General features: G+C 44.4%; 1 protein-coding gene across 1 annotated transcript in view; it reads left to right on the plus strand.

Moving 5' to 3' along the window:
- The window catches only part of LOC124789228 (facilitated trehalose transporter Tret1-like), an 85,105-nt gene that overhangs the window by 46,986 nt on the left and 18,692 nt on the right, over positions 1–19,427 (plus strand). The window contains exon 4 of the mRNA XM_047256522.1: positions 10,984–11,292. Coding sequence (XP_047112478.1) covers positions 10,984–11,292 — 309 coding nt within the window. The remainder of the gene's footprint in view (positions 1–10,983; positions 11,293–19,427) is intronic.

Below are 19,427 nucleotides of genomic sequence, written 5' to 3' on the forward strand. Positions count from 1 at the left end.
AAAAGGGCATTTTTACAAAATAATAGCCCGCCAATTCTAATTTAGTTCACATATTTCCCGTAAGAAGCGCTGGATCTGGGACGATTGGAAACTAATTCGTAGATTAAACGAAAGAGGCGCAACCATTGTCTTTGTTTATCCTTTCGAAGCTTCCTACAGACCATTCTAACAGTCTGCTAACAAGATTTAGCCCGAAAAATATAGTTTCACCACAGCAGCATCTAAAATTCCAAGATCGATATTTCGTATTGAAGTAAGACCATAAAAAGACGGCTGCACGGAAAGAGGAACAGAGCAACATATAAGCGGACCTCATATCCCAGAGCCGTAGCTGTTTTTTTTTTTTTATGGTCTCGTCTAAAGGAAATTAAACGCACAAACGTATATCTTTTAGCAAAACATTTAACCATAGGTGTATACGATAGTGTACGAAGCTGCTTTAGGAAGTCAGTGCTATGATGTTCTCCAAAGAGAAACAAAGAAACAATTAATATTAAAAATCGTAAATATGGACCCAGTTTTATAGATCCTCCATTTTGGATGTAATTTCTTTTTAATTTCGAAAAAAAGCCCATGCCTGCAAAGGTGTGTGGACAGGAGCACGAAATGGAAGAGTAGGCCTTATGAACCTTAAACGTAGCGACATACAGGGTGTCCCAAAAAGAATGACCCGATTTGACATAGAATTATGTATTACGAAGAAGGGCTTAACACCAACAAGTTGCATACTAAATTACTCAGAAAAGACAGACGTTTATAAAAATCCATCAGAAATGTTCAAAATGTCCTCTATTTGCCGCACGGACGACATCTAGCCGATAGCCGAATTCATCCCAAACTGAGCGTATAGTGTCTTCGGTCGCTGAAGCTACAGGAGCTGATATTCTGGTTTTTAGTTCATCAATGTCACGAGGTACGGGAGAAACATAAACACATTGTTTAACGTATCCTCACAGGAAGAAATCACTTGGTGTTAAATCAGGGGACCTATGAAGCCAAGGTGTAAAGCCTGGTCTCGCGGTCTTGTACGCCCTATGTAACGTTGAGGCACGTTGGTATTGAGGAAACTGCACATGTTGTTGTGCCAGTGCGGTGGTGCTCCATCTTGCTGATAGATGAAATTGTCAGAGCCAAGTTGTGGGAATATCCAATTCCGTAGCATTGCAAGATATGATTGTCCTGTTATAGTTTCTTCCTCAAAAAAGTGCGGTCCATAAACCTTGCTTTGCGAAACATCACAAAAAACATTCACTTTTGGTGAATCACGTTCGTGTTCAATTGTTTCATGAGGATATTCGAGCCCCCATACACGCACATAATGACGGTTAACCTTACCGCTAATAAGGAAAGTTGTCTCATCGCTGAATATCAGCCGTGACATAAAAGTGTCATCTTCCATGACCTCTAGAACAGCACTGCTAAAGTCCACTCGCTTCACTTTGTCAGTATCTCGAAGAGTTTATACCAGTTTTAATCGGTACGGTTTGAGGGCTAAACGACGCCGTAACACACGCCACACTATCATGCGCGGTAATGTAAGTTCTCGGCTAGCACGACGCTGAGACTTGGGGGGGCTCCGCTCAAATGCTCGTCGGATTTGTTCCACTGTTTGTTCAGGAACGCGTGGCCGTCGGATTTGTTCCACTGTTTGTTCAGGAACGCGTGGCCGGCCAGGACATTTGCCTTTACAGAGGAACCCTGTTTCTTCAAGCTGTTTATGAAGTGTCGGCAGAAGTGCCAACACCGTGTTGTTTGAGGAAGCCGAAATGCACGCTATAAGCTCACGCAGGATGGCGTGAGGTCTGAAACAGGATACTTAATGAATGCTATAAAGAAAAGTACGTAGCGGCTGGAATACTTAACTTTAATCCACAATTGGTGAACATTGGTCTTGTTACTGTACATGCTTCATTAGATACATAGCAAAGGATAAATGGCGCCTTGCAAGGTCGTAGCAATTGACTTAGCTGAAGGCTATGCTAACTATCGTCTCGGCAAATGAGAGCGTAGTTGTCAGTGAACCGTTCCTTGCAAAGTCGGCTGTACAACTACGGCGAGTGCCAGTACGTCTCTATAGACCTGCCGTGTGGCGGCGCTCGGTCTGGATTCACTGATAGTGGCGACACGCGGGTCCGACGCATACTAGCGGACCGCGGCCGATTTAAAAGCTACCACATAGCAAGTGTGGTGTCTGGCGGTGACACCACAGTTTATACCATCGTCTAATGTTCTTTGGTGATGGTGGTTTAGCAAGAAAACGAATATGAACTGCTATCACTGATTGAGTACGATTAAATTCAATAACACAATACGCCTTCTGTTGCTGTGGACACCATATTGCGCGAGACTGACTGCACACTCCAGGTCAGTGCTCATAGCGACAACTAGCGGATTATTTCTGAAACTCTAGACCGTGCCGATTACATCTAGCGCTGTTTCAGTTACCTAGTTAAATTTGTTTCAATATTATTTCAAGTTAAAATAGGGTCATTCTTTTTGGGACATCCTGTACTATGCGCAAAATACACTCCTGGAAATGGAAAAAAGAACACATTGACACCGGTGTGTCAGACCCACCATACTTGCTCCGGACACTGCGAGAGGGCTGTACAAGCAATGATCACACGCACGGCACAGCGGACACACCAGGAACCGCGGTGTTGGCCGTCGAATGGCGCTAGCTGCGCAGCATTTGTGCACCGCCGCCGTCAGTGTCAGCCAGTTTGCCGTGGCATACGGAGCTCCATCGCAGTCTTTAACACTGGTAGCATGCCGCGACAGCGTGGACGTGTACCGTATGTGCAGTTGACGGACTTTGAACGAGGGCGTATAGTGGGCATGCGGGAGGCCGGGTGGACGTACCGCCGAATTGCTCAACACGTGGGGCGTGAGGTCTCCACAGTACATCGATGTTGTCGCCAGTGGTCGGCGGAAGGTGCACGTGCCCGTCGACCTGGGACCGGACCGCAGCGACGCACGGATGCACGCCAAGACCGTAGGATCCTACGCAGTGCCGTAGGGGACCGCACCGCCACTTCCCAGCAAATTAGGGACACTGTTGCTCCTGGGGTATCGGCGAGGACCATTCGCAACCGTCTCCATGAAGCTGGGCTACGGTCCCGCACACCGTTAGGCCGTCTTCCGCTCACGCCCCAACATCGTGCAGCCCGCCTCCAGTGGTGTCGCGACAGGCGTGAATGGAGGGACGAATGGAGACGTGTCGTCTTCAGCAATGAGAGTCGCTTCTGCCTTGGTGCCAATGATGGTCGTATGCGTGTTTGGCGCCGTGCAGGTGAGCGCCACAATCAGGACTGCATACGACCGAGGCACACAGGGCCAACACCCGGCATCATGGTGTGGGGAGCGATCTCCTACACTGGCCGTACACCACTGGTGATCGTCGAGGGGACACTGAATAGTGCACGGTACATCCAAACCGTCATCGAACCCATCGTTCTACCATTCCTAGACCGGCAAGGGAACTTGCTGTTCCAACAGGACAATGCACGTCCGCATGTATCCCGTGCCACCCAACGTGCTCTAGAAGGTGTAAGTCAACTACCCTGGCCAGCAAGATCTCCGGATCTGTCCCCCATTGAGCATGTTTGGGACTGGATGAAGCGTCGTCTCACGCGATCTGCACGTCCAGCACGAACGCTGGTCCAACTGAGGCGCCAGGTGGAAATGGCATGGCAAGCCGTTCCACAGGACTACATCCAGCATCTCTACGATCGTCTCCATGGGAGAATAGCAGCCTGCATTGCTGCGAAAGGTGGATATACACTGTACTAGTGCCGACATTGTGCATGCTCTGTTGCCTGTGTCTATGTGCCTGTGGTTCTGTCAGTGTGATCATGTGATGTATCTGACCCCAGGAATGTGTCAATAAAGTTTCCCCTTCCTGGGACAATGAATTCACGGTGTTCTTATTTCAATTTCCAGGAGTGTAGTACTGAAGTCTACTCAGTTAGCGAAGACCCGAGGACGGACCAAAACTTCTTTTGACCAGTAATAGCATAATCACACGTGTCTCAAGGATAACCGTTTATAGCACAACAACGTACAGGCACAGAAAAACCGTGTTGTTGAAAGTTCCAGGGTTTCTTTCCTGAAGGAAAAAATTAAGGATTCTAAGCGGACTTTGTGTAGTTCGTACGATGGTGCCGGTCCTGCCTGTTGGTCCGGGCTCAACCACTGCTCAAAGGTTTATACAAAAGTTGTATATTTGTTACATACACTCAAAGATCTTGTCTCCCACTAGCAATTTTCCTTGGTCTGAAAAAAAATAGGATGGAGGAAGGGAGAAGGTTTATGACAAGACAGAACGTAGATGAAGTAATAGGACGTTCAGTATTGTTTGACAAATATCATCTCCAAGGATGCGACAGTTTGATTCGTAATAAACAAGAATTGCTGTCAACCAAATCAACCAAAACACAACACCCTTCCCACGCCCCCCTCCCCCGTTGTCACTTCGTCACATTCATTTGTTGACTGCTACAGTACTTTGTAAGCGCACTGAAGCATACTACTGACCTTATTCAGGACGTTTACCCTTTCTCCAGCACTGGTTCTCTTTGATCTGCAGCACGAATAGTGAAAGTAATAAGCATTGTTTGAGTTGGCAGTGTGAAGTCTGTCGAGTCAGGTGGACGTTGATGAGTTGTGAGGTATGTGGTCTCATTAAAGATATTACAACGAATGTAATACAGTTAGTTAACAGGAGATAGATAAAACAATGTAGCGAATGGTTTCCACAGAATGTCTCTTTATGTTGATTTCTTTTATGTAACTGGAAGAGTGATCGATAGTAATGGACTTAACGTGAATGAAAAGTGCAATTACAGTTTCGATACCTTTTATGTAAGAACTAGAAACCCGTGACTGATAAATAATAATAAATTCCAAGAAGTTTATGAAACTTGTACTGTTGTTATTTAATATTTTACCAGTTAGTTATAGTACATACTAATAATGATGACTTTAACATTGGTCGTACCGATCAGGGGGGACGATCACGAAAATCGAATAAGACAGGTGGACGTGAGTTCCATTACTAATTAAACAGCCTGATTGTCGAATGCTAATTGAACTGTGATGACAATTTGCTAATGCCGCTGGTTATATTGTGTTTGTAATTTTGGGTTTTTCTTTTATTTTAAGCTCGTCCGTCTGTATGCTACAATTCTCACATTGTTATGTGATCCTATCTGCAGTTCTGGCCTACATCTATTGTTGTACTTACTGTATGATGAACGGTGTTTGCTCTTTAATGTTTTGTCTTTTCCATAGGAGCGTATCTATGTTTGTCATAATGTTGCTGTATAGTGCTGTTTGAAATTCTGCTCCAATGTCATTGTCATCACTGCAGTCGGCTGTCTGGTGTTTTTCTACATGCACTTTTATTTCACTGTAAGAGTGTGCTTATATGCTAACTTCATAATGTTATGCTATCCTGCTTTTTTGCTACTATGTTTCATTGGCACTATATAGTCATTGTTGGCTGTATGGTACTTGTAACCGTAAGCCAAAATAAAGAAATTAATAGAGAAAAAATAATTTACTAGCACATAGCTGGTAAGTTGGAAATGGAAATACATTCGTGACATATCTGAAGAACGTAACTGCTGCAGTACTTTGTTAACTCAAAAAATGTTGACACAATTATTTTCAGCTATAATGGGTTTGTGCACCGTGACTGTGTGGGATAATTATTTATTTCATGTTTCTGCTACCAGTCAGTTATTATTTTATGCTTAATCATATAAAAGCCTTTCACACAATTTTCGTAACACATAACTCATGCAAATCTATCTGCATTCTATACAGGCTCTGATATACAGTGTCAACCACAAAGAAGAAAACTAGCAGAAGTGAACACAGAAGAAGATTTCGATTTCTAGCCATACACTGCCCCCCTCCTTTCCCCCGAATGCCACACCAGCAGCTACAGTAAAAAACAATGGACAAAGAGTTGTAGATTAATCTAGTTTAAGACTGTTTATTTTTAAGTAACATTTCTCCATATGTATGTATGTATGTACGAGGGGGGACCCAAAAGAAACCGGATTGTTGTCATAAAAAATTTATTGATGAACCTTTTTACAAAATTACTTCAGTCACCTTCAAAATACTCTCCATTACATGCGATGCGCTTGTCAAGTCTCTTTTCCCACTGTTGGAAGCATGTTTGGAACTCTTCAAGTTTGATATTGTCCAGTGCCCTTTGCGAAGCTGTTTTTACCGCCTCCACATCGTCATAACGCTCCCCTTTTAGCGTTTTTTTCACTCGTGGAAATAGGAAAAAGTCGCACGGGGCTAGGTCCGGCGAATACGGAGCGTGGGTAACGACAGACCACCTCTGAGATGCCAAATAGTGGGTCACTCGTAAGGCCGTGTGTGCTGGAGCGTCGTCGTGATGCAGAAACCAGTCACCCGATCGCCAAAGTTACGGGCTTTCCTACTCACATTCTCTCACAGACGCCTTAAAACATCCAAGAAAAGTGCTGGTTAACAGTCCGGCCAGGGGGTACGAATTCCAGATGCACAATTCCACGAACATCAAAAAAGACAATGATCATCGTCTTCACCATTTGGCCTCACTTGCCTTGCTTTTTTTGGTCTGGGAGTTGGGAGTCCTCCACTGGCTAGACGCTTGCTCGTTTTCATACCCGTAACACCAACTCTCATCCCCTGTAATGACTTTGTTCAAGACGTTTGGATCAAGTGCAATCTCTGTTTTAAAGTCATGACACACATTCACGCGGATGGTTTTTTGCTCCTGTGTGAGAAGGCGCGGAACAAATTTAGCAACAACACGTCTCATGTGCAAATCCTCACTCAAAGTCCGCTGGCCCGAGCTCCAGCTGATTCCTGTCTTTGCTGAAATTTGGTCGATCGTTTGGCGACGATCCTCGTTGATCTTTCGCCGGACCTTTTCAATGTTCTCCTCATTTCGCGATGTTGAAGGGCGTCCAGAGCGAGCTCGGTCTTCAACACACATCGCACCACGTTTAAAGCGCCCAAACCACTCGAAAACCTGTGTGCGGATCATAGCGTCCTCCTGGAAAGTTTCTTGAAGCATTGAATGTGTCTCCGTTGCAGTTTTTTAAAGCAGGAAACAAAATTTCACACACACATTCTTTGTTCTTTTAAAGTTGCCGTAACGACTTCGCAGAGGTAACCCGCCAACAGTCAGAGAAACACAATACCACGCTTGCACGTTCAGCTCTATACCAGGGGTCTCCAAACTACGGCCCGCGGGCCGAAACCGGCCCGCGTCAGCTGGCCGAACATCCCCGGTATCCGGCCCGTCAAGTATTTGAGGTGGTACCTATACTGGCAACAACTGAGTTTCGAGGCCTATCGCGACCAATACACCGCGACATTGGCTCTGCTACTCGCTACAAGACTACATAACTAAACTTATTGTTGGGCCGCTTGAAATAACAATGCGTTGACATACTCTACCTCTGTTACGTCTTGCAGTAATAGTGTTGCTAACAATGATTTTGAGATTTCGTTAACTTTGCAGGACGCTTTCGTGAAGAATTTGCAGTGACATACTTTTTTGTCGGTGAAATTCGCCAGACTAAAATACGCCAGAATTTCGGTCAGGTACGTCCATCAATCAAAATTATGTAATTAAATAAAAATCGTAGTTCATTTCAGTGCTAGCTATTCCCACAACCTTAGGTTTTTGCGATTTCATCTTTCCTTTAGCCTTACATTACGGTGGTCGTGGAGTGCTAGGTGCTTTAATCCCTCTAGGTAGATCTTGGCCCTTATGACTTCGTGGAGGAGTCAATGTGGCCCTCGGACTAAAAAGTTTGGAGACCCCTGCTCTACACTGACGCCGTCTGCGCAGCTGTTTCATGAAGGTCTCTACTAACACCATCTAGCGTGAGAACCCTGCACTATGTCTACGAGTGGCAGTGTCCTCGGAGTCCAGTTCCTTTTGGGTCCCCTCTCGTATGTACAAACGCCTGAAGATGAACAGAACATGTTCGAAACGCGTTGCATTAAATTAGATTAAGCGTAAAATGTGTTGTTGTTGTTGTCTTCTGTCCTGAGAGTGGTTTGATGCAGCTCTTCACGCTACTCTATCCTGTGCAAGCCTCTTCATCTCCCAGTACTTACTGCAACCTACATCCTTCTGACTCTGCTTAGTGTATTCATCTCTTGGTCTCCCTCTACGGTTTTTACCCTACACGCTGCCCTCCATTGCTAAATTTGTGATCCCTCCATGTCTCAGAACATGTCCTACCAACCGGTCCCTTCTTCTTGTCAAGTAGTGCCACAAACTCCTCTTCTCCCGAATTCTATTCAATACCTCCTCATTAGTTATGTGATCTACCCATCCAATCTTCACCATTCTTCTGTAGCACCACATTTCGAAAGCTTCTATTCTCTTCTTGTCTAAACTATTTATCGTCCATGTTTCACTTCCATACATGGCTACACTCCATACAAATACTTTGAGAAACGACTTTCTGACACTTAAATCTATACTCGATGTTAACAAATTTCTCTTCTTCAGAAACGCTTTCCTTGCCATTGCCAGTCTACATTTTATATCCTCTCTACTTCGACCATCATCAGTTATTTTGCTCCCCAAATAGCAAAATTCCTTTACCACTTCTTTAAGCGTCTCATTTCCTAATCTAACTCCCGCAGCATCACCTGATTAAATTTGACTACAGTCCATTATTCTCGTTTTGGTTTTGTTGATGTTCATCTTATATCCTCCTTTCAAAACACTGTCCATTCCGTTCAACTGCTCTTCCAAGTCCTTTTCTGTCTCTGACAGAATTACAATGTCATCGGCGAACCTCAACGTTTTTATTTCTTCTCCATGGATTTTAATACCTACTCCGAATTTTTCTTTTGTTTCCTTTACTGCTTGCTCAATATACAGATTGAATATTATTGGGGAGAGGCTACAACCCTGTCTCACTCCCTTCCCAACCACTGCTTCCCTTTCGTGTCCCTCGACTCTTATAACTGCCATCTGGTTTCTGTACAAATTGCAAATAGCCTTTCGCTCTCTGTGTTTTACCTCTGCCACCTTTAGAATTTGAAAGAGAATATTCCAGTCAACATTGTCAAAGGCTTTCTCTAACTCTACAAATGCTAGAAACGTAGGTTTGCCTTTCCTTAATCTTTCTTCTAAGATAAGTCGTAAGGTCAGTATTGCCCCACATGTTCCAACATTTCTACGGAATCCAAACTGATCTTCCCTGAGGTCGGCTTCTACCAGTTTTTCCATTCGTCTGTAAAGAATTCGCGTTAGTATTTTGCAGCTGTGACTTATTAAACAGATAGTTCGGTAATTTTCACATCTGTCAACACCTGCTTTCTTTGGTATTGGAATTATTATATTCTTCTTGAAGTCTGAGGGTATTTCGCCTGTCTCATACGTCTTGCTCACCAGATGGTAGAGTTTTGTCAGGACTGGATCTCCCAAGGCTGTCAGTAGTTCTAATGGAATGTTGTCTACTCCCGGGGCCTTTCAGTGCTCTGTCAAACTCTTCACGCAGTATCATATCTCCCATTTCATCTTCATCTACATTGTCTTCCATTTCCATAATATTGTCCTCACGTACATCGCCCCTATATAGACTCTCTATATACTCCTTACACCTTTCTGCTTTCCCTTCTTTGCTTAGAACTGGGTTTCCATCTGAGCTCTTGATATTCATACAAGTGGTTCTCTTATCTCCAAAGGTCTCTTTAATTTTCCTGTAGGCAGTATCTATCTTACACGCAGTGAGATATGCCTCTACATCCTCTAGCCATCCGTGCTTAGACATTTTACACTTCCTGTCGATCTCACTTTTGAGACGTTTGTATTCCTTTTTGCCTGCTTCATTTACTGCATTTTTATGTTTTCTCCTTTCATCAACGAAATTCAATATTTTTTCTGTCACCCAAGGATTTCTACTAGCCCTCGTCTTTTTACCTACTTGATCCTCTGCTGCCTTCACTACCTCATCCCTCAAAGCTAGGCATTCTTCTTCTACTGTATTTCTTTCCCCCATTTCTGTCAATTGTTCCCTTATGCTCTCCCTGAAACTCTGTACAACCTCTGGTTTAGTCAGTTTATCCAGGTTCCATCTCCTTAAATTCCCACCTTTTTGCAATTTCTTCAGTTTTAATCTACAGTTCATAACCAACAGATTGTGGTCAGAGTCCACATCTGCCCCTGGAAATGTCCTACAATTTAAAACCTGGATCCTAAATTTCTGTCTTACCATTATATAATCTATCTGAAACCTGTCAGTATCCCCAGACGTCTTCCATGTATACAACCTTCTTTTATGATTCTTGAACCAAGTGTTAGCTATGATTAAGTTGTGCTCTGTGCAAAATTCCACCAGGCGGCTTCCTCTTTCATTTCTTACCCCCAATCCATATCACCTACTACGTTTCCTTCTCTCCCTTTTCCTACTACCGAATTCCAGTCACCCATGGCTATTAAATTTTCGTCTCCCTTCACTATCTGAATAATTTCTTTTATTTCATCACACATTTCTTCAATTTCTTCGTCATCTGCAGAGCCAGTTGGCATATAGACCTGTACTACTGTCGTAGGCGTGGGCTTCGTGTCTATCTTGGCCATAACAATGCGTTCGCTGTGCTGTTTGTAGTAGCTTACCCGCAATCCTATAGTTTTATTTATTATTAAACCTACTCCTGCATTACCCCTATTTGATTTTGTATTTATAATCCTGTATTCACCTGACCAAAAGTCTTGTTCCTCCTGCCACCGAACCTCACTAATTCCCACTATATCCAATTTTAACCTATCCATTTCCCTTTTTAAATTTTCTATCCTACCCTTAATTGGGCAGGTAGAGATTATTTATGACGGATGAAATAAAGAACCAAGTACCTGAGGCGCGGTCGTATCAAAGGTTCTTGCGACAGGCCGTTGGCCGCGTGACGCCTCTGGTGTTAACCTGTTTGGTTTTGGGTGTCCAGGAGGCAGTGGAAGACGCGAAGAAGAACGAGGCGTCGTTCCGCGACCTGGTGTCGACGCGGGGCAACGTGCGCGCCCTCTACCTGACGCTGGGGCTGATGACGTTCCAGCAGCTGTCCGGCATCAACGCGATGCTGTTCTTCGGCGAGGCCATCTTCAAGATGACGGGCAGCAGCATCGACAGCAGCGTCTCGCTCATCATCGTCGGCATCGTAATGCTGGCCGCGTCGTGCACCACGCCGCTGCTCGCCGACCGCCTCGGCCGCAGGATCATGCTCATCGCCTCCGCCATCGGCATGTGCATCTCACAGGTACAGCCCACTGCAACGTTTCCTCCCGCCTTTCCTGTGAAGCACTGCCCGTATACTGCAGTCACAACATCTCGATCTGTCGAACCGTAGCGTTCGCGACCACCTTTCCATCTGACGTCAACTTATCATCATCATCATCGTCATCATTTAAGACTGATTATGCCTTTCAGCGTTCAGTCTGGAGCATAGCCCCCCTTATAAAATTCCTCCATGATCCCCTATTCAGTGCTAACATTGGTGCCTGTTCTGATGTTAAACCTATTACTTCAAAATCATTCTTAACCGAATCCAGGTACCTTCTCCTTGGTCTGCCCCGACTCCTCCTACCCTCTGCGCTGAACTCATGAGTCTCTTGGGTAACCTTGCTTCTCCCATGCGTGTAACATGACCCCACCATCTAAGCCTGTTCGCCCTGACTGCTACATCTATAGAGTTCACTCCCAGTTTTTCTTTGATTTCCTCATTGTGGACACCCTCCTGCCATTGTTCCCATCTACTAGTACCTGCAATCATCCTAGCTACTTTCATATCCGTAACCTCAACCTTATTGAATCCACCCAGCTTTCGCTCCCTTACAACAAAGTTGATCGAAAGATTGAACGGTGCACAGATAACTTAGTCTTGGTACTGACTTCCTTCTTGCAGAAGAGAGTAGATCGTACCTGAGCACTCAGTGCATTAGCTTTGCTACACCTCGCTTCCAGTTCTTTCACTATGTTGCCATCCTGTGAGAATATGCATCCTAAGTACTTGAAACCGTCCACCTGTTCTAACTTTGTTCCTCCTATTTGGCACTCAATCCGTTTATATTTCTTTCCCACTGCCATTACTTTCGTTTTGGAGATGCTAATCTTCATACCATAGTCCTTACATTTCTGATCTAGCTCTGAAATATTAGTTTGCAAACTTTCAATCGAATCTGCCATCACAACTAAGTCATCGGCATATGCAAGACTGCTTATTTTGTGTTCACATATCTTAATCTCACCCAGCCAGTCTATTGTTTTCAACATATGATCCATAAATAATATGAACAACAGTGGAGACAGGTTGCAGCCTTGTCTTACCCCTGAAACTACTCTGAACCATGAACTCAATTTACCGTCAACTCTAACTGCTGCCTGACTATCCATGTAAAGACCTTTAATTGCTTGCAAAAGTTTGCCTCCTATTCCATAATCTCGTAGAACAGACAATAACTTCCTCCCAGGAACCCGGTCATATGCCTATTCTAGATCTATAAAGCATAGATACAATTCCCTGTTCCACTCATAACACTTCTCCATTATTTGCCGTAAGCTAAAGATCTAGTCCTGACAACCTCTAATAGGCCTAAACCCACACTGATTTTCATCCAATTGGTCCTCAACTTATTTCAAAATAAAACTTCCTGGCAGATTAAAACTATATGCCGGGCCAAGAGTCGAACTCGGGACATTTGCCTTTCGCGGGCAAGTGCTCTACCAGCTGAGCTACCCAAGCATGACTCAGGCCACGTCCTCACAGCTTTAATTCCGCCAGTACCTCGTCTCGCACTTTCCAAACTTCACAGAAGCTCTCCTGCGAACCTTGCAGAACTAGCACTCCAGGAAGTTTCATAGCAGCGCACACGCCGCTGCAGAGTGAAAGTCTCATTCTGCAAACAGCCCCCAGGCTGTGGCTAAGCCATATCTCCGCAATATCCATTCTTCCAAGAGTGCTAGTTGTGCAAGGATCGCAGGAGAGCTTCTGTGAAGTTTGGAAAGTAGCAGACGAGGTACCGGCGAAAGTAAAGCTGTGAGGACGGGGCGTGAGTCGTGTTTGGGTAGCTCAGATGGATGCCGGCACGGTAGCTCAGCGTGTTCGGTCAGAGGGTTAGCTGCCCTCTGTAATAAAAAAAACTGAGTGAATGGATCAATAACGAACTTCAACGGGCGTCAGGGGACGTCCGCCACGAACAATTGAAACGGAGCGACCGCTACCGTCGCAGGTTCGAATCCTGCCTCGGGCGTGGATGTGTGTGATGTCCTTAGGTTAGTTAGGTTTAATTACTTCTAAGTTCTAGGTGACTGATGACCTGAGAAGTTAAGTCGCATAGTGCTCAGAGCCATTTGAACTATAACGAACAAAATGAGATTTAAAAAAAAAAAAAAAGAAAGAGTTGGTAGAGCACTTGCTCGTGAAAAGCAAGGGTCCCGAGTTCGAGTCTCGGTTCGGCACACAGTTTTAATCTGCCAGGAAGTTTCATATCAGCGCACACCCCGCTGCAGAGTGATAGTCTCAGTCTCTTGTTGCAAAATGTTTGGGAAAATTTTGTGGTTTCATTAACATAACTGCTGAACCATAACATCCTTCTTTCACTTGAACTTTAACGCACACTACTGCAGTAATATACAAGGGTCGTTCCGAAAGGTACGCCTCCCATTTTTATTCATGGAAACTACAGGAGATACATAAATCACAATAGCGCAGCTAAACAGAGTAAATATTTCAGCTTCAGACTGTCATTTTTCCATATAGTCACCACCATTCGTTATGCACTTGTGCCAACGATGAACCAGTCTGCATGTCGCGCTTGTAAAACTCGGAACCGGCTGACGCTAACCGCCTCCTTCTAGATTTGACAACAGCATCCGAGTCTTGAAAATGCTGGCCACGTAGTCCAGATGCCGAAAGAGATGGAAGTCTGAAGCTGCTAAATCGCGATAGTACGGTGGATGTGGTAAGACAGTCCTGCCGAATTTTGCATGGTCGCAGAACTGGTGTGGAGCCTGGCGTTGTTATGTTTCAGGTGAAAATTGATCTTCTTCTACATCTACATCTACATCTACGTGATTACTTTGCAATTCACATTTAAGTGCTTGGCAGAGGGTTCATCGAACTACAATCATACTATCTCTCTACCATTCCACTCCCGAACAGCGCGCGGGAAAAACGAACACCTAAACCTTTCTGTTCGAGCTCTGATTTCTCCTATTTTATTTTGATGATCATTCCTACCTATGTACGTTGGGCTCAACAAAATATTTTCGCATTCGGAAGAGAAAGTTGGTGACTGAAATTTCGCAAATAGATCTCGCTTCGACGAAAAACGTCTTTGCTTTAATGGCTTCCATCCCAACTCGCGTATCATATCTGCCACACTCTCTCCCCTATTACGTGATAATACAAAACGAGCTGCCCTTTTTTGCAACCTTTCGATGTCCTCCCCCAATCCCACCTGGTAAGGATCCCACACCGCGAAGCAGTATTCTAACAGAGGACGAACGAGTGTAGTGTAAGCTGTCTCTTTGGTGGACTTGTTGCATCTTCTAAGTGTCCTGCCAATGAATCGCAACCTTTGGCTCGCCTTCCCCACAATATGATCTATGTGGTCTTTCCAACTGAAGTTGTTCGTAATTTTAACACCCAGGTACTTAGTTGAATTGACAGCCTTGAGAACTGTACTATTTATCGAGTAATCGAATTCCAACGGATTTCTTTTGGAACTCATGTGGATCACCTCACACTTTTCGTTATTTAGCGTCAACTGCCACCTGCCACACCATACAGCAATCTTTTCTAAATAGCTTTGCAACTGATACTGGTCTTCGGATGACCTTACTAGACGGTAAATTACAGCATCATCTGCGAACAACCTAAGAGAACTGCTCAGATTGTCACCCAGGTCATTTAAAAAGATCAGGAACAGCAGAGGTCCCAGGACGCTTCCCTGGGGTACACCTGATATCACTTCAATTTTCCTCGATGATTTGCCATCTGTTACTGCGAACTTCCTGACAGGAACTCACAAATCCAGTCGCACAACTGAGACGATACCCCATAGGCCCGCAGCTTGATTAGAAGTAGCATGTGAGGAACGGTGTCAAAAGCTTTCCGGAAATCTAGAAATGCGGAATCAACTTGAGATCCCCTGTCGACAGCGGCCATTACTTCGTACGAATAAGGAGCTAGCTGCGTTGCATCACCTCGATCTGTCGAACCATAGCGTTCATCTACATCTACATGAATACTCTGCTAATCACATTTAAGTGCCTGGCAGAGGGTTCACCGAACCACCTTCACAGTTCTCTAATATTCCAATCTCGTATAGCGCGCGGAAAGAACTAACACCTATATCTTTCCGTACGGGCTCTGGTTTCCATTATTTTATCGTGGTGATCGTTCCTCCCTATGTAAGTCGGTGTCAACAAAATATTTTTGCATTCAGAGGTGAAAGTTCGTGATTGGAATTTCGTGAGAAGATTACGTCACAATGAAAAACGCCTTTCTTTTAATGATGTCCATCCCAAATCCTGTATCATTTCTGTGACACTCTCTCCCATATTTCGCGATAATACAAAACGTGCTGCCTTTCTTTGAATTTTTTCGATGCACTCCGTCAGTCCTATCTGGTAAGGATCCCACACCGCCCAATAGTATTCTAAATATGGACAGACAAGCGTAGTGTAGTGTGGTGTGCGTACTGTAAGACCTTCGGTAAACACACCATCAGATTATTTGACTTGTCGCTCTAACGAAGTAGGCGAGTGTCAGCAATATGTCTCGTGGTCTTATCGTGGCGTGTTTATCTTCTGCCATTAGGTCAGACGATAGAAATGCCACTTGCACGTTTATAGTAGCAGATAGGTGGCGCAGTGGTTAGCACACTGGACTCGCTTTCGGGAGGACGACGGTTCAATCCCGTCTCCGGCCATCCTGGTTTAGGTTTTCCGTGATTTCCCTAAATCGCTTCAGGCAAATGCCGAGATGCTTTCTTTGAAAGGGCACGGCCGATTTCCTTCCCCATACTTCCCTCACCCGAGCTTGCGCTCCGTCTCTAATGACCTCGTTGTCGACGGGACGTTAAACACTAATCTCCTCCTCCTCCTAGAGTAGCAGATTGACGGTGACCAACTTTAAATAGAAATTGATTAATTTTCACACACATTTATTAAAATAATAAAAAGCATAGATATTACGTAACTTGATTCTGGATGCTGTATACAATTGACAATCTGAAGTTCCTTTGGTCTTGGTACGTTAATATTATTCTCACATATCTCCGATACTTGACAAACTGTCTATACATTTCTCTTCATGGCTATGTACAGGAATATGATAATCTTATTAGACGCAGACTGAAACTTGACTACAGACTAATGCAGACTGACTAATCGGAGGTCTGTACACTCGTTGTAATACCTCGAGCGTTCAGGTATCACTGCGCGAGTGTGATACGCGAGGAGAAAAGGTTCTACGTTAGCAGCAATCTCATTGGCTGTGTTACATATTAATACGTGGATCGGCGGAAGCAGAATTTGGTCCGTCTCTAAGACAGCGCCATCTCATAGTGCGGAGACGGATGAGCGCTGCGCCTGCGCTGTTGTACTTAGCGGGGCGCGCTCTAATGGGAAAGTTGTGTACGCCCTGACTACGCGGAACTATGTACACAACATGTAGGCAGTCTCCTTAGTAGGTCTGTTACAGTTTCTAAGTGTCCTGCCAATAAAACGCAGACTTTGGTTAGCCTTCCCCACAACATTTTCTGTGTGTTCCTTCCAATTTAAATTGTTCGTAATTGTAATACCTAGGTATTTAGTTGAATTTACGGCCTTTAGATTAGACTTATTTATCGTGTAGCCGAAGTTTAACGAGTTCCTTTTAGCACTCACGTGAATGACCTCACACTTTTCATTATTTAAGGCCAACTGCCACTTTTCGCACCATTCAGATATTTCCTCTAAACCGTTTTGCAATTTTTTTTATCCTCTGATGACTTTATTAGTCGATAAACGACAGCGTCATCTGCAAACAAACGAAGACAGTTGCTCAGATTGTCTCCCAAATCGCTTATATAGATAAGGAACAGCATAGGGGCTATAACACTACCTTGGGGAACGCCAGAAATCACTTCTGTTTTACTCGATGACTTTCCGTCAATTACAACGACAGGAAATCACAAAAAAATGGCTCTGAGAACTATGAGACTTAACATCTCAGGTCATCAGTCCCCTAGAACTTAGAACTACTTAAACCTAACTAACCTAAATACATCACACACATCCACGCTCGAGGCAGGATTCGAACCTGCAACCGTAGCGGTCGCGCGGTTCCAGACTGAAGCGCCTAGAACCGCTCGGCCACCAACGGCCGGCCAGGAAATCACAGTTACATAACTGAGACGATATTCCATAAGCACGCTATTTCACTACGAGCCTTCTGGAAATCCAGAAATACGGAATCAATCTGAAATCCCTTGCCAATAGCACTCAGTACTTCGTATGAATAAAGAGCTATTTGTGTTTCACATTAACGATGTTTTCTAAACCCATGTTGACTGTGTGTCAATAGACCGTTTCCTTCGAGGTAATTCATAATGTTAGAACGCAACATATGTTCTAAAATCCTGCTGCACATCGACGTTAGTGGATAACTCCTACTACCTTTCTTGAATATTGGTGTGACCTATGCAATTTTCCAGTCTTTGGGTACGGATCTTTCGTCGAGCGAACGGTTGTATATGATTGTTAAGTATGGAGCTAATGCATCAGCATACTCCGAAAGGAACCTAATTGGTATACATCTGGACCAGAAGACGTGCTTTTATGAAGTGATTTAAGTTGCTTCACTGCTCGGAGGATATTTACTTCTACGTTATTCATGTTGGCAGCTGTTCTCGATTCGAATTCAGGAATATTTACTTCGTCGTCTTTTGTGAAGGTATTTCGGATGGCTGTGTTTAGTAGCTCTGCTTTGGCAGCACCGACCATCTTACCATCGGACGTAAACTTATTGCAAAATGTTTGGGAAAATTTTGTGGTTTCATTATCATAACTGCTGAACCATAGCATCCTTCTTTCACTTGAACTTTAACGTACACTACTGCAGTGATGTACTAGGGTCGTTCCGAAAGTAATGCCTCCTATTTTTATTCATGGAAACTACAGGAGATACATAAATCACAATAGCACAGCTAAACAGAGCAAATGTTTCAGCTTCAGACTGTCATTTTTCCACATATTCAGCTACATTCGTTATGCACTAGTGCCAACGATGAACCAGAGTCTGCATGTCGCGCTTGTAAAACTCGGGAAAGGCCGACGACTACCGTCTCCTTACAGCTCTGACAACAGCATCCGAGTCTTGAAAATGCTCGCCACGTAATGCAGATGCCCAAAGAGACGGAAGTCTGAAGGCGCTAAATCGGAATAGTACGGTGGATGTGGTAAGACAGTCCGGCCGAATTTTGCAATAAGTTCGTGGTCGCAAAACTGGTGTGGGACCTAGCGTTATTATGTTGCAGGTGAAAGTTGGTCTTCTTCTCTGGCCTTACCCTAGAAAGTCGGACTTTCAACTTAGTTAGTGCCGTCTTGTAGGGTGCTGAATTGACAATTTCTCCAGGCTACAAGACATCCAAAAGATATCCAAAAGAGCGGGATACCAATTCGATTCTACACAAAGTACGCGAAAGAACTTGCCCCCCTTCGAACAGCCGTGTACCGCAAGTCTCTAGAGGAACGGAAGGTTCCAAATGATTGGAAAAGAGCAGAGGTAGTTCCAGTTTTCAAGAAGGGTCGTCGAGCAGATGCGCAAAACTATAGGGGCTATTTCTCTGACATCGATCTGTTGTAGAATTTTAGAACACGTTTTTTGCTCGCGTATCATGTCATTTCTGGAAACCCAGAATCTACTCTGTAGGAATCAACAAGGATTCCGGAAACAGCGATCGTGTGAGACCCAACTCGTTTTATTTGTCCACGAGACCCAGAAAATATTAGATACAGGTTTCCAGGTAGATGCCATTTTCCTTGACTTCTGGAAGGGGTTCGATACAGTTCCGCACTGTCGCCTGATAAACAAAGTAAGAGCTTACGGAATATCAGGCCAGCTGTGTGGCTGGATTGACGTTTTTAGCAAACAGAACACAGAATGTTGTTCTCAATGGAGAGACGTCTACAGACGTTAAAGTAACCTCTGGCGTACCACAGGGGAGTACTATGGGACCATTGCTTTTCACAGTATATATAAATGACCTAGCAGATAATGTCGGAAGTTCCATGCGGCTTTTCGCAGATGATGCTGTAGTGTACAGAGAAGTTGCAGCATTAGAAAATTGCAGCGAAATGCAGGAAGATGTGCAGCGGATAGGCACTTGGTGCAGGGAGTGGCAACTG

Source organism: Schistocerca piceifrons, chromosome 3 (assembly GCF_021461385.2).
Source record: "Schistocerca piceifrons isolate TAMUIC-IGC-003096 chromosome 3, iqSchPice1.1, whole genome shotgun sequence".
Classification (NCBI taxonomy): Eukaryota; Metazoa; Arthropoda; class Insecta; order Orthoptera; family Acrididae; genus Schistocerca; species Schistocerca piceifrons.